This window comes from Bos mutus, chromosome 21 (assembly GCF_027580195.1).
Source record: "Bos mutus isolate GX-2022 chromosome 21, NWIPB_WYAK_1.1, whole genome shotgun sequence".
NCBI classification, from domain to species: Eukaryota; Metazoa; Chordata; class Mammalia; order Artiodactyla; family Bovidae; genus Bos; species Bos mutus.
In genome coordinates, this window is record NC_091637.1 from 31,414,903 (window position 1) to 31,441,562 (window position 26,660).

Here is a 26,660-nt window from a genome sequence, read left to right on the forward strand (position 1 = left end):
ACCCAACGATCGAACCTGCGCCTCTCACGTCTCCTGCGTTGGCAGGTGGCTTCTTTACCACTAGTGCCAGCTGGGAAGCCCGGGGACAAGCTGACCTGCGTTCATATCCTAGATTCTGATCTTCACCAGCTGAGGGAACTCGGGCAGTCACTTACCCTCTTTTCCTCCTCATCACCACCCTAACTCCCTGGGTGTGTGGTGTTTTCCAATAAGAAGACAGCTGTGATACTCTTGGTATCGTGTGTGGCTGGTGGACTCAATAAATGACTATTTCACCAAGGGCAAGGCCAGAGGCAGGTCTCAGGTGACGGAGGCTGCGGGGGGACACAAGGAGGTGGGAGGCCCTGCCGTCTCGTAGCTTCCACACTGTGGAAATGTCCATCTGAGCCTGTAAACAAGGGGTTGAAAGGGAACCCAGAATACCTACAGGCTGTAGCTAGTTAGGTGCCGGGAGGAAAGGCCAGGGTGGGCCCCTGGAGGGCGGTGAGCCTGCAGGACTAATTGATTAACTGAGTGATTAGCTAGTTCGTTTCCTCAGCAGCTTCCTGAGCCCCACTCTGCCCCACTCTGAGCCCTGAGTCAGAAGCCCCGGAGGAGGCAACTGAGGTGGGGTGGCGGAGGGGGTGCAGGCCAGCCGGGAACAGCCCCCAGGGAGTCTGGCACTTCCTTGGAACAACCTACTCACTGGTGACGGTGGCTCACCCAGCCGAAGCCCCACCTGCTCTGAGTCAGGGCTGGGCCAGATTCTAGAGCCTGCAGAACTTTGGGGACTTGAGCTCCAAGGACCCCGCCTGCAAGCCCCTCTGCCTGCCACCTCCTCCAGAATGGCCAATGTAGGTTTGCTTTTGCTTCTCTTTCCACTCGGGGGTCTCTGTAATGACAGAGGGGTTCCTCTGGGGAGTAGGGGCTGGGAAGAAAGATCAGAGAGTCTGCCGCGGGGCTGGGCTTGGTCAGCCCTCCCCTCCCCGAGAGGCATGGCGGGGTAACAACAGGCCCTGCAAGTCCAAGCCCTCATCCCGCTCTGCCTGTGGGACCTCAGGCGCATCTTCCCCTTCTCTAGGCCTCAGTTTCCCCAAGGACTGAGGGGCACTGGACAAGACGCTTCCTAGTTCTGGTGGTCTGTGGTGTCCAGCTCAGAGTGACCCCTCAGGGGGAGAGGGCAGGGGCAGGGAAGGAGCAGAAAGGACCCATCTTCCTCCCTGGCCGCCACTGGCTTTTGTCCTGGGGGTCCGGAGGGGCAGGGGGAGGCTGGGGTAGGAAGCTGTGGTCCGCTGTCTGGTTAGTAGCAAGTGGCCCACGAAAGCGACAGAAATGGAGCCTGGGGCAGCCACACCAGCCTAGACGCTGGGGCAGAGAGGCCTGTGGGCGTTGGGGGCTGACCACTCTGCCTGGGGCCCTGAGTAGCCAGCCAAGACCCAGGCCTGCTGCTCATCAGCCTGTGGGCAGCTGAGCCTAGTCTTGGGAACTTTTAGGGCTGCTTATGGAGGAGGCATGCACTCGGGATCCTAACCATCCTGTGGGCTGGCAGATTCTACCGTTCTGAGTTGACTGAAGGTGGGCTGGGCCTGGCACGGGGCCAGCTGGTACAATTTGTGGCCTCTCTGCCTTTCTCTACTGCATCCGATTCTCCTTAGACCTTGAAAAACAACACCTTCTCTTCCCACTGCGTACTAAGTTGCTTCAGTCGTGTCTGACTCTTGGCAAACCCGTGGACTCTAGCCTGCCAGGCTTTTCTGTCCCTGGGATCCTCCAGGCAAGAATACTGGAGTCGGTTGCCATTTCTTCCTCCAGGGGATCTTCCCAACCCAGGGACTGAACCCATGTCTCTTATGTCTCCTGCACTGGCAGGTGGGTTCTTTACCACTAGCGCCACCTGGGAAGCCCAGAGCCGGGCTCAAATACCTCTTCCTGCAGGAAGCTCTCCTTGATTTAGACTTCTCCCTGCCTCTCCCCTCACACCCACAACACAGCATTTGAGGGGAGGCATGGGGCAGCAATGGCCAGCTCTTGACTCAAGTGTGTGTGGCCTTGGGAAAGACCTGCTGATTCACTAAGCTGTGAGACGGGGCTGTGGAGCGTGCATCGAAGCGGGGGCTCCCTTCCCCCTTCTCTGTGGCTCATGATGGGGGATGGTCTGTGGAAATGGAAAAGAAAACAGGTAGGTGCTGCCTCTCGGGGCTGGCCCCAGTTGCCTGGCTGAGCACTCTGGTGGGTTGGGGTCCTTCCTCAAGAATGGATGGGGGGAAAAATGGATGGGAGCCAGGCTGAGAGGCATAGAAGCCCTGCTCTCAGCACTGTGAGAGCCGGATCCTGACCCTCGACGTTCACCCCACCCAGTGGGTGCAGGAGGATGCCCTGAGCCCACAGGGTGAGCCCTGCGTGGCATCCAGCATACAGTGGGTTGTCAGGGAACAGCAATTGCTATTCTTTGCAGAGGCTGTAGAGGGTAGGACTGAAGGGTGTAGGCCCGAGCCAGACAGCCTGGGTTCAATGCCAGGCCTGCCGCTTTCAGGCCGGGTCACCCTGGATACACCTCACCCATGTGTGCCTCAGTTTTCTCACTTGGGCACCTGAGGTAAGAGGGTTCTTGAGAAGGCGACAGGGGTGAATGGTGCCAGGCACCTCCTAAGGCTGTCATCATGGAGGCTTGTGGTGGGGGCCTTTCCCCAGGCCACCTTAGGTTAGAGCGTGACTGTGAGCTCTGATCCCCGCAGGGCTCATCTCCACCTGGTGCCTCCACAGATGGGGGGGGACCCTCTGTGTGCCTGCGTGAGGCCACGTACTGAACCCCAAGAGCTTGTCCTTAGATAGGGGAGATGGAGGCTGATGGTGAAGCCAGGTCCTGGCGGCGGTCAGTGGGGTCCTCGCCAGGCTGCACACAGGGCTCCCCAGCATGGCCCTCACGCGCCCCTCTGTCCTGTGCCCCAGTGGCAGGCTGCACACAGGGCTCCCCAGCGTGGCCCTCACGCGCCCCTCTGTCCTGTGCGTGGCCCTCACGCGCCCCTCTGTCCTGTGTCCCAGTGGCAGGCTGCACACAGGGCTCCCCAGCGTGGCCCTCACGCGCCCCTCTGTCCTGTGCGTGGCCCTCACGCGCCCCTCTGTCCTGTGCGTGGCCCTCACGCGCCCCTCTGTCCTGTGTCCCAGTGCAGGGACTTCACCGCTCACACGGGCTACGAGGTGTTGCTGCAGCGGCTGCTGGATGGCAGGAAGATGTGCAAGGATGTGGAGGAGCTGCTGAGACAGAGGTGAGCGCCAGGAGGGAAGGGAGGTGGCCGAGCCCCGAGGCCAGCCTGGCTGCTGGCAGGCCACCCCTACTCTAAGAAGTCAGGAGTACGATTCCCCTGTTTTTCCCAGCCTGGGCCTTCCCCCAAGTGGGCAAATATATCTAATGTCCCATCAGATGTGCTTGAATTCAGCCAACGTTTATTTAGAAGGGCTGGAGGCTTAACCGTCTCAAGGAGGCATCTGCAGGGCCAGAGCCTGCACGGGCAGACCCTGCCATGTGGCTGCGCCCGTCTGAGGGTGAGCTTTGGCCAGCAGCCATGGACAAGACCGGTGCCTGGGGGCTGTCGTTGCAGGGCCCAGGCGGAGGAGCGGTACGGAAAGGAGCTGGTGCAGATCGCCCGCAAGGCAGGTGGCCAGACGGAGATCAAGTAAGGGGGCCCCGCCTGCTTCCCCAGGCACTTTCGACAGGGTTCAGGGCTTCCTGGGGTGGGCTGGATGGGGAGGGCCAGTGAGGGTCTGAGTGGCTCCCGGGGCAGGGTGGCTGGTGGGCAGCTTTCTTGGGTGCTGGGCACTCTGGGCAAGGTCAGGTTCTTTGTGGGGGCAAAAAGCCCACAGTCTGAGCTCCCAGGAGACTCTCTGGGCAAGGAGCACAGCCCACACTCCCTGGGGGTCTCCATCCAAGTCCTGAGAGCCCTGGCGAGGGGTGACAGGACCCCACTGGCTGCCGCGCCCCCTGCAGCATTGGCTCAGCTCGAGCTTCCAGGAGGGACGTGTGGCCCAGAGGTGGGGGTGCCTGCTCCTCACCCGTTGGCCATGTGACCTTGAAGCGGTGGGGGGCGGGGGGGCTGGTCACTGACACTTGGGGTTTCCGTTTCCTCCTCAGTGAGGGGATGACAGTGCAGCCTTCCTTAGAGGCTGCCCAAGCCTGGCTGGGAGGGCAGTTGCTGCTGGGAAGCCCCTGGGCCAGCACCTCTGCATGCAGGCTGTGAGAGGGACGCAGGTGCAGAGAGAGTTTCAATTTGAGGGCAGCTAAGGAGAACGTTCTAGCAGTGGTGAGGAAGGGTGGACTCTCCCTGCTGGGTGAGGGCTGAGTCAGGCCGAGGGGCGGAGAGGACTCCAAGTCCTGGAAGGGCTTGACTGAATCCTCTTCCTCCTCCCCGGGAACCCAGAGACCCGACCCAGCCTGCGGTTGCCATAGCAACCCCTGCCCACACCCCTGCCCCCGTTCCCCATGGGGGTCTGGCTCTGCTCAAGGAAAGTGGCCCCAGAGCCTGTCAGCTGCAAAGCCTGGAACCCGGTCGCCTCATTTGAGATGAATAAACAACACTTTCCAGGTCTCCTAAAGACATAGGCGACCCTTCTTCCAACCAGGAACCTGGAGCCAGAGAAGACTCAGGGAGGGCTAGAGGAAGGTTGAAGAGCCAGGAGACATGGATGCTCAATGCCCAAGGGTCCTGCCTTGGACCAGAAAGCGTGACCGCAGCTCCAGGAGTAAGAACGTAGGAGCTCTAGTCCCCGCTTGGTCTTTATGAGCTGTGTGACTGTGGGCAAGTCACTTAACCTCTCTGAGTTTGGTTCTCATCTGTCCACTCCAGTGGGCTGCTGAGCAGATAAAAATGGCAGGACTGAGGCTGGGTACAAGCTGGGTACAGAGAAGGGCATTCTTTACCAGGACACAGTAAGGAAAATGAACGGGGACCTTCTTTGTATTCCCAGACAGGGTTGGAATCAAGGGAACATGATCCAGGAGTCCCCACCTGCCTTCTGACCTCCCAGGGCTGCTGGAAAAGGAGAACTTTCCCAGCAAGAGACAAGCCCTCCTGGGGGATATGGAGGGGGTGCTCCAGGCAGGGCCACAGTGGGAGGTCAGGCTGGAGGCAGGAAGTATGAGGCACACTCAGGGGGCTGTGAGTCACAGGGGACTTAAAACAGGGAAGGAGAAACCACTAGTGAAGAGAATAAAGTGGAAATGGAGCCAGGCGGGCAGTGGGAAGGGTGGAGAGGTGCACAGTATCTGGCCCTATCTTTAGAACCATGAAGTGGCCAGGGCGAGGCTCTGGGCGGCCCTGATTCCTTGTGTGGTTGTAGGAGGCCAGGTGGGGCAAGGTCTGCCCTACCCTTTTTGCTGTGTGACCCTGGAGTGGTCACTCCCCCTCTCTGAGTCCTGGGTCCTCAGCTGTGAACAGTCACACTCATGAGTTCCTCTGGGCAGACACAATGTCAAGCAGAGAGCCCTAAGCCACAGTGATACTTGAGAAACATCGAAGGTCATTACGATCTCATGGGCCCCTCCATGAGTCATACAAATTGGGGTCACCTGGCTTAGTTTAGCACTGAGGAGACTGCCTGGCCCGGCTAGACCATTTCCTCTGAGGCCCAGCCCTTCTCTGGCCCAGAGAGCTGGAGGGTGGGGTCCCTGGAGGGAGAGCCTCCCTCTGAGGTGGGAGCAACAGGGTAGAGCCCCAGACCAGGGCGAGGAGCTCAGAGTCAGGGTCCACCTTGCTCCCTACCACTTAGGAGCTGGAGCATGGGCTGGCAGGGCCAGGCCCCAGGGCTCAGCCTCCCCAGCAGTAGGAGAGGCAGGAAAAAAACCCACAGGGGCCTCATTGCCCCCCCCCGCACAGGTTCCAGAGCAGGCTGGGAGCAGTGCGTGTGAGAACCAGCCCCATCCCGAGTTCCCCAGTGAGCTAGAGTGGCCAGAGGAGCAGGGCAGAGCAGAGGGCACCTCCTGGGAGAGGACCGTGGACAAAGGCTGGAGGCTGGAAAGCTCAGGGCACATTTAGAGCCAGAGAAGCAGGAGGCAGGGGTTGGACTATCCCAGCCTACCTGCTGCTTCCCTTAGGGCCTTGCCCCCTTGCAGCTCCCAGCTCAGCTGATGATGCACTGTGGGTGCTTAATAAGTGTTGCTCTGTGAGTTATGTCCTAAGGTTGGTGAGACCATGAAGTCATTGCTTTCTTTAACTATGGGCCAAGCATCCATCATCCATCTAAGTGTGTGCCATGCCCCAAGCTATGTTGGGGGTATGGGGACTCAAAGGTTTTAAAATGAAACAAAGGGCCCCGCTGTCCTGAATCTGGGGTCTAGCCCACTGGGGGTGACCTCACTCTCGTCCCCTTTTTTGGTCTTTTGCATTAGAACCTTCTTCCAGGGCCTTCTCATGCCCCACCTCCTCCAGGAAGCTCTCCCAGACACTCTGGCCTTGCCTGCCTGTCAGCTTTTTGGCTTAGACCAGGTCACCCTGTCCTACACCAACCTGGAGGGGCTCTCTGTGCGTAGGATGAGTGGCAACCATGACAACATGGGTCACTTCCTTATTGCCATAGAGACTTATGAGCTTGTGTTGAGGTTGGCACCTGGCAAAGCTGGCTTGGCTATTCCACGTGGGGGCTGGAAGCTCATCCTCCAGGGCCCATCCGTCACTTGGGGAAGGGGGGAGCCCCGTGCCTCCTCGTGGCCAAGCCCCCTGTCTTCCATGGGATGCTCATTCTCAGCCCCTGAGAGGACGAATGGAGGGGGCTGAAGGTGCATAGACTGAACAGGGTGGAGGAGGAGGACCAAAGCCAAGGGCTTCCGTGACCCCAGAAATAGCCCAGCAAGAGCTGAGAGGGGCAAGCCATCCAGACTCCCCGACCCCTGCCACCTGAAGACAGAGCATTTCTGCGTCATCCCCTGACCTCAGACTGGCCAGAAGGCCTGAGACATAGCCACATACATTGAGACGAGGTTATTCTGGCCTTTAGATGACTTTTAGCGCTCACCTCGTTCACACATGAACTCAGCAAGCATCTGCTGGGCAGTGGCAATGAGGAACACACAAATAAGACCTGGTCCCCAGCTCAGGGAATCCCCACAAGCTCTTTCAGTGCATTTTAAAGAAGCACTAGGTGGGTGCAGGCGGCTTCTCAGTATTGCCTGAACCACATGTCTAACCCTGCAGAAAGTTCCCCTCGAACCTCCTTCCAACCATGGAACCTTTGCTCTGGCTGATGCCCTCATATCTCCCCTGTGAATTCTGCCTGAAATACCGCCTCCCCAAGAAAGCTGTTATCTCCCTCTCTTGCTCATCCTGCCCCGGGTAGGGCGCCGAGTCCCACACAAGCCGTGGAAGCTGCACAGGGTAGGGGTTCAGAAAGGGGAATCGAGGCAGGGCTGGGGTCAGTTTCCTGTGCGTCCCTTTGTATTGGGTTGGCCAAAAATTTCTTTTGGATTTTTCCATGTTATGAAATACCCAACTGAATTTTTTGGCCAACCCAATAGTACCTGCGAGCAAGGACAGCCCCCACTTGAATCCTTAAACACTCACGTCTCTGCTTCACCCCCAGTTGTCAAGCCTAAGACACTGCTTTCCTGTCAGAAGGGTTGTTTTTGTTTTTTTTTTTTTCCATCATCTCTCTTCCTCCGAGCTCAGAGAATGAAGGTATCACTGAAGATACTGCAGTGAGAGAGGGGGCCCGTGTTCTTATCAGGGCTGCTCCTCCTCTAAGGAGGCCAGGTCACTTGGGCCAGCGTGTGGGGCAGTGAGAGGAGCCCTCTCCTGGGAGCTGGGAGGCAGGAGCCTCGTGGCTGGCAGGGGGCACGGGTGAGGATGGCAAAGCAGGGGCCGTGAGATCGTGTGGGTCACACGGTAGTACAGGAGACACTGACGCTGGAAATTCAAACTGTCTAAAGCAGAATTCTGGGCCGAGTGTCCTGAGAGCCAGGTTGAAAAGGGCAATGGGGACTGACAACGAGGCAGAGGCCTGCATGGGGCTTCCGTCCTTGACACGCGGTGGAGACCCAGCAGAGCTGTTGCTGTTCCGCTGCTCAGTCGTGTTCGGCTCTTTGTGAGCCCGTGGACTGCAGCACGCCAGGCTTCCCTGTCCTTCATCATCTCCTGGAGCTTGCTCAAACTCATGTCCACTGCATCAGATGCCATCCAGCCATCTCATCCTCTGTCGTCCCCTTCTCCTGTTGCCCTCAATCTTTCCCAGCTTTAGGGCCTTTTCTGATGAGTTGTCTCTTCGCATCAGGTGGCCAAAGTATTGGAGCTTTGGCATCAGTCCTTCCAATGAATATTCAGGCTTGATTTCCTTGCAGTCCAATGGACTCTCCAGTCTTCTTCAGCACCACAGTTCGAACGTCTCTGGGAAATGTGGGTGATGATTTCTCTGAGTGGTCTGGAGTTGAAAAAGGCCTTGGGGCTTATTGAGTATTGAGTTTAATTCACTGGGCTGTGATCCTGGCGACAATGGAGAGGAGAACCAAATGTTACCCCTGTTCAATAGGCTCTTATTTCAGTGCAGTGAATAGACAAATGTGTCAACCTAAGATGACAATAGGAACAAATGCTCAGAAGAGACAGAAGGGAGAGCCAGGCAAAGATGCTGACATAGGGAATTAGCATGTGCAAAGGCCCTGGCGCAAGAGGGAACATGGTATGTAGGAGGAACTGGTAAGTGGCCAAATGACTGTGGGCAGAGAACAAGGATGAGAGATGAGAAGTGAAGTAGGAGGGATGGAGGTGATGGGGCAGGGACTAGGGTGGTGGCAGTGAGAGGTGGATGGATAGATTGGGGAGGTGTGTATAACCTGGTAGGTGTGGTGCCTTTGCTGAGAAGGGAGCCCTGGAGGAGGAGCAGGTTTGTAGGGTGAAGAGCCCAGTTTCGGACACTCTGAGGTGTCTGTGGGATGTGAGGTCCAAAGGGAGGTGAGGACCAGTAGGTTGCAGGCCCTGGCCTCTGGGAGGGATCTGGCCGGATCATGTTGTGGGTGAGGGATGGGGTGTAGAGAGGTGGCCGTGCTGGGCCTAGAGAGGCTCTAACCGTAAATGGGTCGACTGAGGCAGGAGATGCGTGTGCAAGAAGGAAATGTAACCGCTGGCAAAGTGTCAGTTCTGCCAGAGTCCTGACCTCTCCACCCCCTACCAAGGCAAGTGGGGTCACCATGCCTTCACCCTTTCCTTCCTCTGGTAAGAAGAGAAAGTTACACCACTTGCCACTTTTGTAGCCACGGTCAGTTTTGTCACCTCTCTGACCTTTATTTTTCTCATCTGTGAAATGGGGCTAATGATGGTGCCCTCCCTGCCTGGCAGAGTTGTGAGCGTTAAATAATGAGGCCCGCATTGGAATGTACATCAGCAGCACCTGGAGGCTTGTTGAAACAGTGTGCTGGGCCCTGCCTCTGAGCTTCGGCTCCCGGAGGACAGCAGTGGAGCCCGAGAAGCTACGCTTCTGAGGACTGCCAGGTGATGCTGCTGCTGCTGCTGCTGCTGCTCGGCTGGTCGGTTTCTTAAGAGTCCCTGTGGGAGGAGGGAGCCCCTTGTGAAGCCTGCCTTGCAAGGATGGTGAGGAGATGCTGGCGGGTGGAGTCTTCACCACATGTGGTGCTAGTGGTAAAGAACCCGCCTGTTGACGCAGGAGACAAAAGAGAACGTGGGTTTGATCCAGGAAGTGAGTTGCCATCTGATCCAGGAAGATCCCCTGGAGGAGGGCATGGCAATCCAGTCCAGGATTCTTGCCTGGAGAATCCCGTGGACATAGGAGACTGGCGGGCTACAGTCCATAGGGTTGAAAAGAGTCATACACTACTGAAGCGACATAGCACGCACGCTCACAGGCACGCAGGCGGGGGTGGGCAGAGCTGTATCGCTGGGTGTCATGTGGTCATATGGCCACCAGGGGGCAGGCACGCTGCTCTGCACAGGGATGCAGCCAGTGACAGGACGCCTCACCTGGCATCTGCCTTCTGGCTCTGGCTCCTCAGGTGGCCTGGTGAGCAAGGAGCGGCAGCGTATTTTTGTCTCCTTGGGTAAGGGGCCATAGTCAGAGGCAGAGAATTTTACCCGTGAGAGTAGACAAGCCAGCCTGCAACCTCCACACACCGTCTCTGTGTACTTGGAGACTTGGTACCCATCAGCCCACAGGGCTGTAGGGGGTGATGGGAAGGGAACCCAATCTATGGGGGCTGCTTCAAGGGGATGCCTCCAACCCGAAGGTGAATTCAATGGGCATTTCTGAAAGAGGGGTGTGTGTGTAGTAAGCTCTTAGGTGGGGCATTTGGGAGGTACAGCTCAGGTCAGGTTCAGGGGCCTGGGGGACCCCCGGGACTGGTCGGGGTGTGCAGATGTGGGCTCAGGGGAGGGTGGCATAATGACAGCAACCCTTGCAAAGCATCTACTTTGCACCAGGTCTTAAGAGACCTTTATACATATAAATTCAATCCTCACAACCATTTTGCTTGTGATATCATTATCCCCATTTTACAGATGGGAAAACTGAGGCATAGAGAGGCTAGGCCATTTGTCTAAGGTCATACAGAGAGTGTGTGGCACAGCTTGGAGTGAACCCAGGCCTCTGGCTCCAGGGTCTGCTTCTAATGCACATGGGACTCGAGGGCAGGAAGCTCTAGCCTGGTTCCTCACCTGGGATTCCAAGTCACCTCCCTCCTCTGCCAGGAGGGGGAGCTTGCCCCTCAGAGAGGCCTCTGCTGGAGAGCAGATGGGTGGGAGAGGCACTTTTCCATCAGTCCTGTTCTGACCAAAGTGCCCCTTACCCATCAGCAGCAGACAGGACTGGGTCCTGAGTGAGCTCCGACATCTTAGCTCAGACCTCACCTCTGTTCATCGCTCTGGGTGACAGCCCCCTTGGCAGGACTGCCAGATAAAATATAGACTGTCCCATTAAGCTTCAGATAACAAATATTTTTAAAATGTAAGTATGTTCTAAATTTTACATGGGGCATGTTTATATTCAAAAAGCTTTTGTTGTCTATCTGAAATTTGAACTTAACTGGGTGTCCTGTATGTTTATTTATGCCACCTGGCAACCCTACCCTCAGGCATCACCCTCCACAATTCCCATGCTTAGCCAGCTCCTTCCCTTTGCTTCCTCCTTGGTGTCCTCCCTTCAGACTGATGCCTCCTACTGTGTTTTCTCAAGTACCCCAAACTCAGTGCACCCTGAAGTAACTCCCGATATTCTCTCCTGAGCCCTCTCAGAGGTGTCACCACCATCCACTCAGCTACCAAGCCAGGGACCAGGGAGCCCCTCAGCTTCTCGCTGTACTCAACTGTACATCCCATTCTTCCTGCCCAAAGGCCCCTACACCTCTCCCCTTCAGCACCTCTGCCCTGCTTGTCACCCTCTTCCCCTATAGCTGCCCTTCATCTCCCTCCAAGACGTCCTCAGGCCCCCTGCCAAGTCTGAACCCCACCCTCTCCTGCTTCTGTTCATCTGGGAGAGGACTATGGGGGAGGGGCTCCGGGGAGAGAGGGAAGGCCTGAAGATGTGCAGAAGCCAAGAGCATTGGGGGATGGGGGCGGGGGCATTGATTGCTTTGTAATTTCCAAAGAGAGCCCTTTGCATTCCAGAAATCCCAGCCTGAGTTCTGAGTCAGTGGTCATGGGCTGAGTGAAGGTCCCTTGGGTCTAGGTCAGCGTGTATGAGTGACCCAGGGCCCTCCCACCAAAATAAAAGTCCCTGGGCCCAGCCAGGACTGCAGGTCCCCCTTCACTGTCCTACCGACCCTGGTCTTTCTGTTTTGCAGCTCCCTGAGGGCCTCCTTTGACTCTCTGAAGCAGCGTAAGTCCCGCCTGTTCCCCATCCTGGGCTGCAGGGGGACAGGACCATCTGGGAACAGCAGATCCCCACTGATGGAGATGAGTGGATTCTGGTTGGGAACTGAGGCTGGTGGAGGACTTGGGGGTGACAGAGACGAGCTGTGGGGTTGGGGCTGGGCTGGTCCAGGCAGGGGCGAGTGTGTCACTGGTTGGGGCCCATCAAGTCTGATGCCAGGGACCAGTGTCCTTACTCTGCCCCCAGAAATGGAGAATGTGGGCAGCTCCCACATCCAGCTGGCCCTGGCCCTGCGCGAGGAGCTGCGGAGCCTGGAAGAGTTCCGTGAGAGGCAGAAGGAGCAGAGGAAGAAGGTGAGGCGGGTGCTGGGGGTGGGCCCGGTGGGAGACTGCGGTGGTCACTGCAATGGTAGTGGAGGCTGGGCTCTCATGATGGAGGGCGGGGCAGCACCCCAGGCTTGGGGGTGATGGTGATCTGGAGGAGAGAAGAGTGTGGATAGAGGCCGGGCGGTGGAACCAGGGCCTGGCTCTCCAGCCTGAAGGCCCCTCTGGGGCTCTTCCCACTGAGGTGTCTCATGCCAAGAGTGAAGGGCATGGGCCTTTTCGATCATCCCGTTACAGCAGGCTATGGAGGGTACTCGACAACTTGGGAGTATCCAAAGGAAGCAACCTAAGTTAGGGAGTCACCAGAAACTGTGCTTATCTGGGAGAAAGGAAGATCTGGGGGCTCGGTCACTGCAGCCACTCTGCAGGGCTGCCTGAGGCCGAGGTAGACAGAGCTTGCGGGGAATGGGAGGTGTTGAGCTTGCCCTAGCATCCCGGGGTATTCTTCACAGGGGACGGCTGTCCCTCAATGCATGGGAAGGAAGTGAGGTCCCCATTGTGGGAGGCAGGTAAACAGAGACTGAAGGCGACTTGTCAGAGAAGCTGCAGAGGTTGGATGAGAGGTGGGGTTGGTACCCTCTGTGTCCTAGTGCCCCCTCCCAAGCCTGAGACTCTGATTGGCTGAGTATGTGGCCCTCTGGGAAGGCAGGTGTGGACACAGGATCAGCCTTTTGGGGCCTCAGTGATGAGGGTGGAACTTAGACAGGGTGGGAGAGGTCAGCACGCAGAAACACTTCTTGCTTGGAGAGGGAGCATCTTTGTACACTGTCCAAAGAATTGAAAATGGAAACTTCCACACAACTGACCTGTGAAGGGAAAAAAAAAAGCAACAGTTCATGGCTGGGGCAGCCTGGGGCTGGGTGTCCTGGCCAAGCCACTTGCCCTCTCTGTGCCTCAGTCTCCCTCTTGCAGGATGGGACGCTTATGTCCACCTCCCAAGCTTCAGGGACCCAACCGAGAACCAGGCCCTCTCTCAGTCTTCACAGGCAGGGTGCCGGCTCTGACGAGTGGCTCTGACCGCAGAAATCTCACGTGACTGTACTCCCTGTCTGCCCAACTGGGGCCTGAGGCTTTTGGGATTCTAAATTTGGGTTCCTGAGCAGACAATGGGCCCTCAAAGCCCACCCCACAAGTCAGCCCAGCCTTGAGATGCTGGAGCAGGTGACCTCTCTGAGCCTGGGACTTGCCTGCAGAGCGTCTGTGAGGCTCTGAGATGGCTATTTCAAGCTTTCCTGTGGCTGGTGAGGCTGTGATGTCTGCAAAAGCTATTTTGGACAGAATGACACCTTCTACAGTGTGGCTGGGGTCCCCACAAGTGTGACTGCTATGCGTGGTTACAGAGGCTTGTGAGTGAAGGACAGTGTGGGTGTGTGCACATGTGTGTTGTAGGCTGGGTATTCTCTGGCTAGAGACCAAGTCCTGGCTGGGGGGTGGGGTGGTCTGCAGGGAGAGGATACCCGGGGTACATCCATGCCCCGCACTCCTCTAGCTTTCTGTTGGGAGCAGCTGTTGTGAGCGAGCAGGCTGATGGAGGGGGAGGGCAGCTCCTCACTGCCCCATCAGAGCCAGGAGGGGAGGCTGGGCCTCCTCCCAGGGACACCCCGTCCTCTTGGCCTAGGGGAGCGTCCTGAGGCTACAGCCCCACGCTCAGAGCCTCATGTCCCCTGCAGTACGAGGCTGTCATGGACCGTGTCCAGAAGAGCAAGCTGTCGCTCCACAAGAAGGCCATGGAGGTGAGCCTGGAGGGGCGGCCGGGTTTGGGGTGTGGATCCCAGGAGCCCTGGGACAGGGCTGGGCTCAGGCTTCCATCCAGCAACAGGCACAGTGGCCTGTCAGGTTCCTGGAGCTGCACTGGCTGCCAGGGTGCTGTGCAGATCAGCCCTGGGGGCTCTGCCCCCTACCCTTGTTGAGGGGGGAGGTGCTCCTGACTGATGGGTAAGCAACCAGTCTCAGACATCAGTCTACAGGGTCACACACGCTGTCAGCTGGGGATTCTGCGGGTGGAGGGAGAAGGGACTCCTGAGCTGTCTGAAAGGACCGTGTACACAGGGCCTGGCCTCGTGATGGCACACAGCATTTCCCGAGCCCTGCAGGTGGTCGGATGTGACCACACCTCTGAAGAGGTGGGGGCATGGACCAGGCTACACTGTCCCCAGTGGGGAGGGGGGCCTGGGAACAAGACTCCCTTCTCCATCTCCATTCCAGACCCCAAGATTTCTGTCCCTGGTGTGGAGGCCCCCTTTCCATCTACAGCCCCTGACAGGGAGAAGGGAGGTCGGGCTCAGGAGCCTCACCTTGGGGCCCCCAAGTCACGCCCCTCTACACCCCCCAGTCCAAGAAGACGTATGAGCAGAAGTGCCGGGATGCAGATGACGCTGAACAGGCCTTTGAGCGCATTAGCACCAACGGTCAACAGAAGCAGGTGGAGAAGGTGCGTGCAGTCACTGAGGCTGGGTGATCTCATGGGGCTGGGGCAGGGTGGGAAGGGGAGCTGCAGACTCCCCCAGGCAAGGTTTCCTAGAATCTCAGGGTCTAGATAGACAGTCAGTTTGATCCCCTTTGCTATCTCCAGGCTGCACCCAACAACCCATTCCTCAGAGCAGGCCCACTGCAACCCAGGCCCAGAGCCCACAGGGCAGACGCTAACCCTCACCCAACCCTTCAGAGAAGGGCTCAGTAGGCCCATGTCCCAGAGAGGAAACAGGCCCAGAGATGGTTGAGTGACTTGTCCAAGGTCTCAGAGCCAGGCAGGAACAGAGAAAGGACCCCAAACCCAGGCTGTCCAGAACCCAAGCTCTTGACTACTCCGGCCTCTTGGCCAGGGTGGGAATATCAAAGCCCCCAGGACCCAAGAACACATTTGGCCCATTGCACAGACAGGAAAGCTGAGGCCCAGAGAGGGCAGAGGCCTGCACGTGAGTTGGTGGCAGCAAGTCAGGGACAGAGCCCAAGCCCCACCTAGCAGGTCCGGCAGTGGCTGTCGAGCCCCAGGTCTGTGTTTCTTGCTCTAGGTCTCCAGGCCTAGTTTTCACATGTGTCTGCATGACCAGATTTCTGTTTTATTCCTGTTTTATTGGAAACAGCCTGTGGTCCTTTGTGGGGTGAGGCTGGAGTTAATGATGGAGCTCACCCTCAACTGGTTCTGCAGTGTCCCCCTCAGGGCTAGTGTCTGCTCTCCCTGCCCTATAAGAGGTGGCCAGGGAGGCTGTGACAGAGGCCCTTCAGGGAGGCCCAGGGAGGCCAGGAGCCCGAGGTCTGGGCTGGGAGGCGCCCGGGGCCGGGCCTCAGTGCCCTTTCCCTCTGTCTCCTCAGAGCCAGAACAAAGCCAAGCAGTGCAAGGACTCAGCCATGGAGGCAGGTACGCGGCTAGCCCGCCTCCTCAGCTTGGGGGTGGGCAGCCTGGACATCTTTCCCCCGGTAGCACACTGCCTTCACCCTCGGGACACAGTCCCACACTCCTCACTCTTGCTTCCTTATGCAAGCAAAATGAAAAATGCGTTTTCTCGCATTTGCCAAAACTGTTCTTGGTGCTTTGCATGTTTTTACTAATGCTCACAACAATCCTATGAGGCATTCACTGCTACTATCCCCCTTTCTTAACAGGTAAGGAAACTGTGGCACAGAGAGGTTATTTAACTTGCCCAGGGTCACACAGGCAGTAAGTGGTGGTAACTGTATTTGAATGCAAGCTGTCTGGCTCCAGGGCTCAGGACCTTCACAGCCACTGATCAAGGGAGACAGGTCCACTTGTTGCACATACGCCTCTCTCTCTCTCATATACACTGAGACACATCACAGCCTTCTCTGGGCATCTGTCTCCTCTATCTTCCTCCCGATGCCAGAAGATCCCAACACCCCTCACCTCTGCTGACACAGCTCTGCCTTCTGCCATACCACCTGTCCCAACACCCAGGCGCTCCCTTGGCTGGGGGGCACAGAGCCCACGGTCCAAGCCTGCTGGCTTCCCAGCCCACCAGCTTCCAAAGCTCCCCCTCACCCTCCTCCAGGGTCGCCCCCTCTGAGCCTCAGCTTCTAGAAGGTGGGATGGTGAGAGGCCCAGATTCTGACCTTAGGCTCTGCCCCAGCCCGAGGCAGCTGGAACACGGTGGGCGCTGAGCACCTCTCCAGGGGCAGTACCAGGGTGAGGGGCCCTGACGAGAGCTCACCTGCGGCTCCAGCAGCCAGGGCAGGTCTCTCCAGGGAGGAGGAGGGCGCTGAGGGAGCACCGGGGTGGGCTGGCCTCCCTGAGGACCCCCTGCGCTTCCAGAGCGGACATACAGGCAGAACATTGAGCAGCTGGAGAGGGTGCGGAGTGAGTGGGAGCAGGAGCACCGAGCCACCTGCGAGGTGAGTGGCCCCTCGGCGCGGAGCTGATGCTCGTCCCCCCTTCAGCCGCTTCGTGGGGGAAGAGGGGGCCGCAGTGGGGAAAGCCAGCCTTCCTTCACTTATCCACTCACTCCAAGGCCCTCCCCAGGGAGCTCCCTGCCTGGCTTTGTGCTTGGAGTCCCTTTCTGCAGGCAGGCAGGCAGGGATCCTTCACCCCTTTTGGCTGAAGCCGCAACTGAAGCTTGAACAGAACCCATAGCTTCCCTGGGCTGATGAACAGGGCCTGGGAGACAGGATTCAGGGTCCAGTGCTCCTCTTAAGACACACCCCAGGGGTGTGGTAGGGTCTGGGGAAGGGCAGGGGGCAGAGTCCCACAGGCAGCTCAACTTCCCAGAAGCCTCAAGGGCTGGCACAGAGGTGGGGGTGGGGACCCCCAGCCTTTAGGCTTCCTTTAGGCTTGGCTTCAGCCCACCGGGTCTGGCTGGTCAACTCCAGCTGAGCTGTGGGTGGGGCCCGGCCTGGCCCAGCCCTACAGTGACCCCCATCTCTCCTCAGGCCTTCCAGTTGCAGGAGTTTGACCGGCTGACCATCCTCCGCAACTCCCTGTGGGTGCACTGCAACCAGCTCTCCATGCAGTGCGTCAAGGACGATGAGGTGGGGGCTGAGGGCAGGGAGTGGGTGGTGGGGGGAGCCGTGAGGGGAGGGTGGCCTCCGAGCGACAGTGAAGCGACAGTGAAGTCCACCTGAGCCTATGAGCAGACCTAGTCTTCTGCGGCCTGAGCCCTGGCCTCAGGGTCTCCGAGCCCAGCACCAAGCCTCTCCCCCAGGCCCCAACGACAGGGAGCTCAGTGCTGTGCAGGCCATGGCCTCTTGGCCTGGGAGATGTGCTTTGTGGTTACCCCGGCGTCTGCCCTCTCTGCTTGCCCCTGCTTCAAGGCCTCAACTCTTCTATCAGAGTCCTGGAGCTCTATTCCCTCTGCTGGGAAGGGGAGGAGAAGGGAGGTGGACACAGCCCCTCAGAGGTTTGCAGAGAGGCTGGGGGACCCTGGGGTTTCCCTGCTCCATGCCTGGTGCTTGCAGGAGCCGAGGTTCAGTCCCTCTTCTGTCCCCAGATATCTCCAGGGTGTTCTGGCTCCAACCCCTTACTGAGCTCTACGTGCCGGGTCGGCCCCCCTCAGCAGAAAGGGGTGGCCACCTCCCTGCCAGGGGCCTTGGTCTCTGCTGATGCAGCCCTCGCTCTCTCTCAGCCCTGACTCCTGATCCCACCAGTTACTTGCCTAATCCCTTCTGCCCATGGGTGTGGAGTTTTGGGGGCTTTCCCCCCAAATGACTTGAGCCCACCTGGTGGCCTCGTAGTAGAGGAGGGAGTATGAGTTCTGAATCCTCTCATGCCAGATCCAAAGCCCAGTGCACTAACTTCACTTTCTGCTTTGTGACCCTGGGCAAGTCACTCTCTCGAGCTTCCTCATCTATAAATGAGGAAGTCCTGTCTCCCATAGAGGATGGAGAGGAATGCAAAGGATGCAAAGGAATGTGCACACACGAGGTGTTCAGGAAACAGGAGAAGCTGCCAGCCAGGGCTCTAGCCCTTCAGGCAGGCCTGGGGCAGTTACACGTCAAGGCCCCTTGTCAGGGTTCAGACCCAAAGAGGGGGGCAGGCTTGACAATGTGGGCCAGGTGAAGCCTGGCCCCCCAGCCTCTGCTCGTCCCCACCCCTAGCTCTACGAAGAGGTGCGGGTGACGCTGGAAGGCTGCAGCGTGGACGCCGACATTGACGGCTTCATCCAGGCCAAGAGCACGGGCACTGAGCCCCCAGGTGAGGCCTGCTTGTGGGCAACACGGCCACTGGGTCCAGGTCCACCTTCCCTGGAAGGCCTGGCCTGGGTTCTCTGAGCCTCAACTGCCAGGACAGAAGCAGGGTGGCTCACAGCTCCCTTCTAGGTGCCAGGCCCAGGGGAAGGTCAGGGACAGAGCAGGCCCCTGGCTGGGTCCTTAGTGTGCTGCCTTCTCGAGAGAGGGGACAGGCGGGGCCTAGGACACTGTAACACTCAAGGGGAGACGGGGTAGGGAGAGGCAGGAGCCGCCTCAGAGCCCCCACTCCACTCACGGTTTGGCACCACTGAATCTTGAGTCTAGAATGTTCGGTCTTGGTGGTACCCACAGGGGGATCTCTCAGGGAAGTGAAAGGGGGCCCCCTTCTCAAGCACCAGGGCAGGCCAGGGCCAGGATGGGAAGGTGGGGCCCCGGTCTGGGTCTCTGGAGGGGGAGAGGATGGGCTGTCAAAGGGCACAGGTCCCGCCTGCCCTGCCCTCGTCACCCGGGGCCTCTCGCACTTGTCACCTGCAGCGCCGGTGCCTTACCAGAACTACTATGATCGGGAGGTGGCCCCGTTGTCCAGCAGCCCTGGCGTCCAGCCGTCCTGTGGTATGATAAAGAGGTGAGCGCCTGCTGGACACCAGCCAGCTGGGACACACAGAGCAGGCCCAGGGGGAGGCGGGCTGCCAGGAAGGGGGCCAGCCCCTCCTCCTGCAACTGGCTCTTCCCCACGTATTTATTGGGCACCCATTGTGTGCCTGGGGTGTAGTGTCTAGGTGCAGGGCACTCTTGGGGGACAAGACAGACTGAATCTAGCCTCAGGACACCCTCAGCCCAAGGGGAGCCAGGCATGAAACAGTCGTACCCCACTTATTCACTAGCAACTGTGCTGGGAGACTCCAGCCGGGCTCACCCCTTGAGCTCTGCTGCTGGCCCGGTCGGAGCCTCGGCCTGTCAGGCCCCTCACCGGCTGCACAGGATCAGGGCAGAGGGGCGGGCCCTGCAGCCAGTGCTCTTGGAGGACTCTCCAGCTTTTCCCAAACCCCCTTCCCTGGCCTGGCTGTGGTGGGTGCCAGGGTCCTGTGTCAGGCCCCAGTGTGTCACTTGCACAACTCACACACCTCCTCTAGGCCCAGGGCCTGAGTGCAGACTCAGACCCTAGGACCCTCCTGGTTCAGGCCTTGGGGGGTGACAGCCCGCTGGGAGGGCTGTCTACTCAGGGTGCACCCACCCTCCAACTCCCTCAGCCAGTTCCCTGAGTGCCCCATCTGTGGGCATCTAAAGGAGCATTGTGGGCTTCACATGGCACCTGTGCCCCATTCCCAGGCCTCCATGACCTCCTCTCTCCCTCCAACCTAGTGCAGAGGCCTTGTCTTTGAAAGGTGGGCGTGGGTGGGGGTGGAGGCGACGGAGCTCCTGGCCCTCCAAGGATGGCTTATTTCTGCGGCCCGTGGGCCCCACGGCATGCTCCTCCAGGAACCCTGAGTCAGCAAGGACCTTAGGAGGCGGGCATTCCCACCCTCACTGTCACACCAAAACCAGAGAGGACTCGGACCTCTCTGCACATGTGGTCACTTAGACAACAGGCCTGAAGAGCCAGCTGGGGCAGGGCTGAGAAAGGACAGAGAGGAGGGGTCTGATGAGGACAAGAGAAAAGAGGGAAAGCGGTCCCACAGGGGAAGCCTGGCTGCTGGAGAGGACAGGCAGGGACCCTTGTGTGGGGCAGCTGAAGCCAGGCAGGGCTGGGGAGGGGCAGGGGAAGTGAGTGGAGGGAAGAATGGAGTCGAGAGCGTAGACAACCCTGGGAAGGCAGGCAGTGCGGCGGGGCACCCACACCTTCGGCGAGCTCAGTCCCTCCAGCCCCAGCCTGCTGGGCTAACCCTCCCTGGCAGGGCAAGTCTGCATCAGACCTTCCCACGCCTGCCAAGTCTACGCTCACCTGTCCATGTGCTCTGTCCTGGACCCTCAGCTCTGCAAATGCTGCCCAGGGAAGGTCTCTGGGTCCCACCTCACACTACAGGGCAGCTTCCTACAGGCCCTGCCCCTGACTGAGCCCTCAAGACCCCTGGGTGTCTGGCCTTGTCCCTATTTCAGTCTTGTCTCCTATACACCCCAAACTGGTCCACTCCACTCCCCAGACTCCTCTGCCTGTACGACCTGCCCCTCTGCACTTCTCTCCCAGTCACTGGCCATGCCTGGCACCCAGTCTCTGTTTGGTGAAGCTGAGTCTTTGTAGACTTAGCTTGAACCTACCAGGCCAGGAAGGTAGGTTCTACTCATCCAAGCTCTCAGCACCTCTGCTTCAGGGCACCCACATGGGCCTCCGTACTAGGTGCCCAGTGTCTGCCTCTTGCACTTTTTTTTTCTTTTATTCAACATACTTGCATGACTCTAGCTCAGTCCAGGTCTGAACCAAGTACAGAGGAAGGGGTGAATCAGCTCAACACTTCCTCCTGGACGACCACTTTGTGTGGTCGGGGAGTGGCGGGGCTGGCCAGGCTGGTGAAGGTCCCAGCAGGGCGTGAGTGGGCTGAGCTCTAGGGGACAGCTCCTTTGCCTGTGGGGGAGGCTGGAGAGGGGTCTGGCCCAGGCCCTGGAGCACGCCAATTTGGCCCTTCGGGAACAGGTACTGGGAAGACATCTACAGGGTAAGGGACTGGGAGAGTGCTGCCGGGGAAGAGCCACTGGGACCACCCTTTGGAGAGCCCTCATGCCCAGGGGCACCCCATAAGTCACATCTGTGCCTGGAAGCTAGGGCTGACCTTGCAGGCTCCCTGCCTCATCTACTTCCCCCGCCCTGACTCACCTGTCCTTCCTGCCCCCAGGTTTTCTGGGCTGCTGCATGGAAGTCCCAAGACCGCACTGTCAGCAGCTTCTGCAGGTAATTAGGGGTGACAACTGTCACCCTGGTTGGGGGGAGGAAGAAGAGAGGATGCCTACTTGACACAGATGGGCCCTCCAATAGCTGGGAGGTTGGAGGATGGGAAGAAGCTGAGCAAGTCTGAGGACCTATGAGTCAGGGGGCCCTCTGGGGGCTACTGATTTTTGCAAGGGGCGGGTGCCAGACCTCACTTTGTACTCAGCCTCCACAGAGACCCTGACTCCTACCCCTGACCGGAATGAGGGTGTCTACGCTGCCATCGCCGTGCAGGAGGCGCCAGGGCCCCCCACCATGCCAGGCCAGGACTATAGGGCACTCTATGACTACACAGCCCAGGTGAGGCCCTCTGCCCTCCCCTCCTTCTTGCGTGGACACCAGCATGCCCAAGGGTGTGCTCACATGTGGGCACATGCACTCTGAGGGTGCTGGGGTGGGTGCCCTCAGAATAGCACCTGGCATTCAGGAGGGGCCTGGTGCACACCTGCTGAATGAAAGCTCATGAACGGCACCAGGCCCTGGGTCACGTGGTGTCCAGGCAGGTGTGGGCACTGCTTGGGCTATGCATGTGTGCAGCTGGCTGGTGGAGCTGGAGCTACCCGAGGAAGTGGTCTGAGGGGCAGGCTCTGGGTAAAGGCCTTGTTCCCCATGACCATGGGTGCCCAGAACAAGTCATGGTCGGAACTTGGTCCTCAGCTGTGCATGGTTGATTTTCTGAAGCCCACAAGAAGAGGACGAGTAAAGGAGCCACAGGGCAGCTGTGCCTAGATCCCCAGAGACTCTTAATTTGTCCTTGCTTTAAGGCGAGGGGTACAGAGCTGGACCCAAGATCCACTGAGACTGAAACATCTCCTTGGGGCTTGGCTGGCTACACTGACTCCCAAAGTCTGTGCCCTGGGGAGGGGGCACAGCCCAGGAGAATGATGGTGTGCTTGCAAGACAAGGGCTGGCTGTCCTGGGGAATAGCAAACACCCCTGCTCCTGACTTGCTAGCTTGCTGTGTCTCAGGCAGGAGCGGGAGAAGGGAGCAGCTTGGAGGAAAAGCCAGGGAAGCAGCCCCAGGTTGTGACAAACCGAGGGGACAAGAGGCTGGTCTCCCAGGGCTGCCCTAGCCCGGAGTGGCCTTCTCTTGCAGCCCCAGGAGGCCGGCATGTCTCAGCTGACAGCCCAGCTGTGAGACACTTACTGCCTGGGGTGGGGGGTGACCTGACCAGAGGCCCTCCCAGCAGGCCCCTTCAGCCAGATGTGTTTTCATTCTCTTGCCCAGAACTCTGACGAGCTGAACATCTCTGCGGGGGACATCCTGGAGGTCATCCTGGAAGGGGAGGACGGCTGGTGGACGGTACAACGGAACGGGCAGCGTGGCTTTGTCCCTGGCTCCTACCTGGAGAAGATTTAAGGAAGAAACAGTAGCCCCTCCCTGGACCTGTCCTGCCAGTGGGGCCAGCCACCCCCTGGCCTTGCGGGGGGCCCCAGACAGAGCCTGCCCTCACGGGAGGAGTCAGCTGCTCCCCAGCAGTCTTTCCCACAGGGAATAAAGGAGCATTCTTTTTCCTCCTGGCATCTGTGTCCAAGTGCTGCATTGGGAGGAGGTAAAGGAGGGGAGGAGTCCAGGAAAGCAGAGCTTCCCACCTGCAGTGTCGTCACTGAGGCCCCAGTGGGGTCTGTGCTGGGTCTGCTGGGGATGGGGAGGCAACCTAGCACGGGTCCCTGCCAAGGGGAGAAGGCCACAGGGGTCAGGGAGGATGGGGGAGGGGTCAGGGAGGATGGGGAGGGGTCAGGGAAGGTGGGGGAGGGGTCAGGGAGGAGGGAGTAGGGGTCAGGGAGGATGGGGGAGGGGTCAGGGAGGATGGGGGAGGGGTCAGGGAGGAGGGAGTAGGGGTCAGGGAGGAGGGAGTAGGGGTCAGGGAGGATGGGGAAGGGGTCAGGGAGGGATCAGGGAGAAGCCCACGAGAGCCAGGATGGGGGAGAGCAGGCTTCCAAGGGGCAGAGGGACTAGAGCAGGGCAGCAGCAGACAGGACACGAGGCAGGGAAGAGCACTGGGACAGGGCGGTGTGTGAGCACAGGGAGGAGGGAACACCTGGAACATTCTGGGGATGAGCAAGCTTAGCTCCAGGCAAGAAACAGGTGACAGTCTGCCGAGGCAGAGGGGCCGTGGTGCAGAGTCTGGTAGGGGCCTGCAGGCCTCTGGGTCGGGGTGCGGGTGGCACTGTCTCCTGACCCAGCTGCCTGCCACTCCTTCTCAAACACAGCAGATCCACCATGCAGGGGCCCCAGGTCTACACAGGCCCACCCTACGCACAGAGGTGGCCAAGCTCCTCTTCTGTGCTTGATGCTCTCAGGCCATTCTTTTTGGCCCCAGAAACATAACTTCCACAGCTGCCCCAGGCCTGCCAAAGCCCTGCTCCAGCCACGCCACACCTAAGGCCCTAGGAGTAAATGTGGAAGAAAGCCAGTGCGAACCGGCAGCCAGAAGCGTTGCCTAGGTCAGCCAGATACGAGACCTGTCAGAAGTAATTCAATCAAGCAAGGTATCTTAATGACTTCTGTGTGAATGACACTGTATTTGAAACTGAGACAGGGGCGGGGGGATGCTAAGATGAAGGGATGGTGTTAAAGAGCTCGCTCACCCCAGAAGCTGCACAGAGATACTATCAGCCCTCTGATACAAGGCAGACAGTAAGTAGGGTAAGAGTGGGACCAGGAGGCCATGTGCAGGCTGGCCAACACAAAGATGATGGTGGCTTGTCTGGGAAGTGGCAACTGAGCTGGAGAGCAATTCTGGAAGGATGAGGGAAATACATCAACAGCACTTGGAAATTTATAGGATGTGAAGCAGGAATGGGGAGAGTGGAAAGAAAGGAGATGAGAAGATTTCCCTCCTCAGATGCAGTAGAAGGTGGAGGTGGGGTGGCAGCAGGGACACAGTCTGAGCAAAGGCCCAGGAGAGCCCAGCAGACTGGCCACTGGCATCAGGCCCTGCAGGAGCAGCCGAGAGGAAAGAAAAGAAGAGAAAGCCCTAGGTTTCAGTGCTTTACTTATTCCTTGAAAATACCTTGTCATCTTGATTGAGCATTCCATCCAACTGCAAAGATCTTTTTTAAAAACCACTGGCCTAGATATTTATCAACAGCTCTGACAGGTGCCGCAATGTCTACACCGCTGGAGGGTGATGGGTAACGAGTGTCAGATAACAGGGCCCGCCCTCCAGTCATTTTGGCAGCTACGGAACAGAATTGAGAGCAACTCTTGGGTCACAATTTATAGTAGGGAGAAAGAAACCCACAAATGAATTGAGGTCAGATTCATTGCCTCTGCAGCATTCTCCGTTCTCTGTGCACGAGGTCACAACCTCAGCTGGACGGTCAGCCTTCCCAGCAGAGGAGATGGTGACCGATAAAGAGGGAGTTGGCGTGTGGGTAATGGAGTGTATAAATAACTGCACCCCTCTTCTTGACAGAGGGCTCCTCACAGGAAAAATGGAGCAGAACAGATAGGAAAGGCATGGCCTCTGAAGTCAGAGCATCAGGGTCTGAAATCGAGGCTCATGCTTCCTTGTGTGGTCTTAGGCAAGGTACAATTTCTCTGGATCTCAGTACCATTATTGGCAAGATGGGTGCAATGAGCTCCTGTATAAATTGCTATCCTTGGAAATTTCAAAATTAGACATTAGAAGTGCTAATGAAAAGCGTGAGATGATCACTTTTAATAAAAAGGACCACCACCTCCAAACCTTGGCTGTAATCAATAGTAACTTTGGGCTTGGCATAGCATCCTCATCTTAATATGCCCTCGGGGGAGCTGTAGTTACGTCAGTAAGTCCTTCCTGAAAGTGACAAGGAGTAAAGGAGAAGTAGTTCAGGAGAAGCAATGGGCTACTTGGCCAAACTGGACACAAGCACCAGTGGGGTCTAACACTTAGTTCCAACCACCCTCCCACAGCTATTCCCAGGCTGGGCAACCTCAGCACAGGAGTATCTGTTAGGCTCCGTCTGGCTGAACCACAATCTCTGCCTATTTCCCCTCCTGGCATGGGAAGCAGCAGCCCAAGCCCTGCACAAGGTCACCGCCAGCAAGTGGGCACCCCATCCTCAGCACCAAGCCCACAGGGATGTGGCTTTCAAACTGTGCTCAATGAAGCCCTATCAGGGGCCAAAGGGAGGGGAAGGCGAGCCCCACACAATTTCAAACTCTACTTGTAGTGTCTACATATTGGACCAGTGGTGGTTCTCATCCTTGGCTGCTCAGTAGAATCACCTAACAAGTTTTTTTTTGAATGTTGATGCTCTGGTCCCATCTCAGTCAAACTGAATCCAATTCTCTGCCAGCTCATCTTGAGCATAAATATTTCAAACATTCTCCTGGTGATTCTAATATGCAGCCAGGGTTGAGAACTTTTCTAATGGGTACTTCAGCTGCAAAAAGAAAGTTTGAAAACCAACTTCTTATGGCATCATAGTGGCTGATTTTAAATACTGAGTGTCCATTCTGACTACTATGGTGCTGAGGATACAAAGATAAACAGGTCTCTTTTCTTTGCTATTATAACTTTCATATCCATTTTGCTTTCAGTGGATAAAGTCAAGAGACACGACCAGTGTATGAGTCAACATAGTCAACACAACTAGCCATACACTCAACACTGTCCAAAAAGGTATTCAGGTAAACTTAGGATATTTCTGCAAGGGCCTGCACAACACCCTCAGGAAATCTCAAGGACACTGCGATAAAGAGCAACATAGGACACACAAATTATTTTCAAGAAATGCAAGCATATAAGATCAAGTACTCATAGAGCAGGGACTCCTACCCACCAACAATAACCAATTAGGAAATGTATCAGGCACATAATCCCGTTACCACAACAGCAGCACACACTGAGTTTCACAGAAAAGTTTCCCAAGTAAACTTAATTGTTTATTAAGATCCATAAGAAAAACAAAAAGCCCAAAACAACCTACCCAACTGGGCAGACGATACACACTGGAAATCCAGGAGACACAAATGGCTGGAACAGCTTTGAAAATATCCTGGGCCTAGCTAAGAGTCATAGATATACATCTTTTCATCTACTGGATGGGAAGAAAAGATACAGGCCAACCCAGAGTGTCAAAAACAGATCAAAGTGGCAGAGTAGGAGGGTGGGGAACTCATCTCTCCCAACAAGCACATCAAAACTACATCACATGTGGAACAATGCTCACTGAAAACCAGCTGGAGACAGGGAAAAGACTTCTGCACGAACACAGCTGTAAGAAAGTCACAGAGAATCAGGTAGAAAGAGAGGAGCAGTGACCAGGCCAGGACTCGTGCCCTGGGAGGGGACTCGCAAGAGCCCAGAGAGAGATCCTCCCTGTGGAGTGAGTGGTTCCAGCCACATACTGGGTGCCCCAGGAAGATGAGATCCCCTGGCTGGCTGGAGGGCCGACGGTACAAACAGAAGGGCTGTGGGAAGCCTGGACCCCACTCACGGGGAGCA

The 26,660-nt window shown here is 57.6% G+C and overlaps 1 protein-coding gene across 3 annotated transcripts in view; it reads left to right on the forward strand.

Annotated features, from left to right (window-relative positions):
* The window catches only part of PSTPIP1 (proline-serine-threonine phosphatase interacting protein 1), a 44,637-nt gene extending 21,903 nt beyond the window's left edge, over positions 1–22,734 (forward strand). For 2 of the 3 annotated variants that reach the window (XM_005891777.3, XM_070358565.1), the window contains exons 2-15: positions 3,145–3,245; positions 3,579–3,653; positions 11,750–11,784; positions 12,025–12,131; positions 13,832–13,894; positions 14,494–14,592; positions 15,474–15,519; positions 16,429–16,508; positions 17,043–17,141; positions 18,207–18,303; positions 18,834–18,924; positions 21,128–21,183; positions 21,386–21,519; positions 22,448–22,734. In XM_005891777.3, the coding sequence (XP_005891839.1) occupies positions 3,145–3,245; positions 3,579–3,653; positions 11,750–11,784; positions 12,025–12,131; positions 13,832–13,894; positions 14,494–14,592; positions 15,474–15,519; positions 16,429–16,508; positions 17,043–17,141; positions 18,207–18,303; positions 18,834–18,924; positions 21,128–21,183; positions 21,386–21,519; positions 22,448–22,579 (1,215 nt within the window). In that variant the 3' untranslated portion in view covers positions 22,580–22,734. Of the gene's footprint in view, positions 1–3,144; positions 3,246–3,578; positions 3,654–9,296; positions 9,450–11,749; positions 11,785–12,024; positions 12,132–13,831; positions 13,895–14,493; positions 14,593–15,473; positions 15,520–16,428; positions 16,509–17,042; positions 17,142–18,206; positions 18,304–18,833; positions 18,925–21,127; positions 21,184–21,385; positions 21,520–22,447 lie in introns of those variants that run through there. The other variant, XM_070358566.1, reaches the window with a different exon arrangement.
* The last annotated feature ends 3,926 nt before the right edge of the window (positions 22,735–26,660 follow it).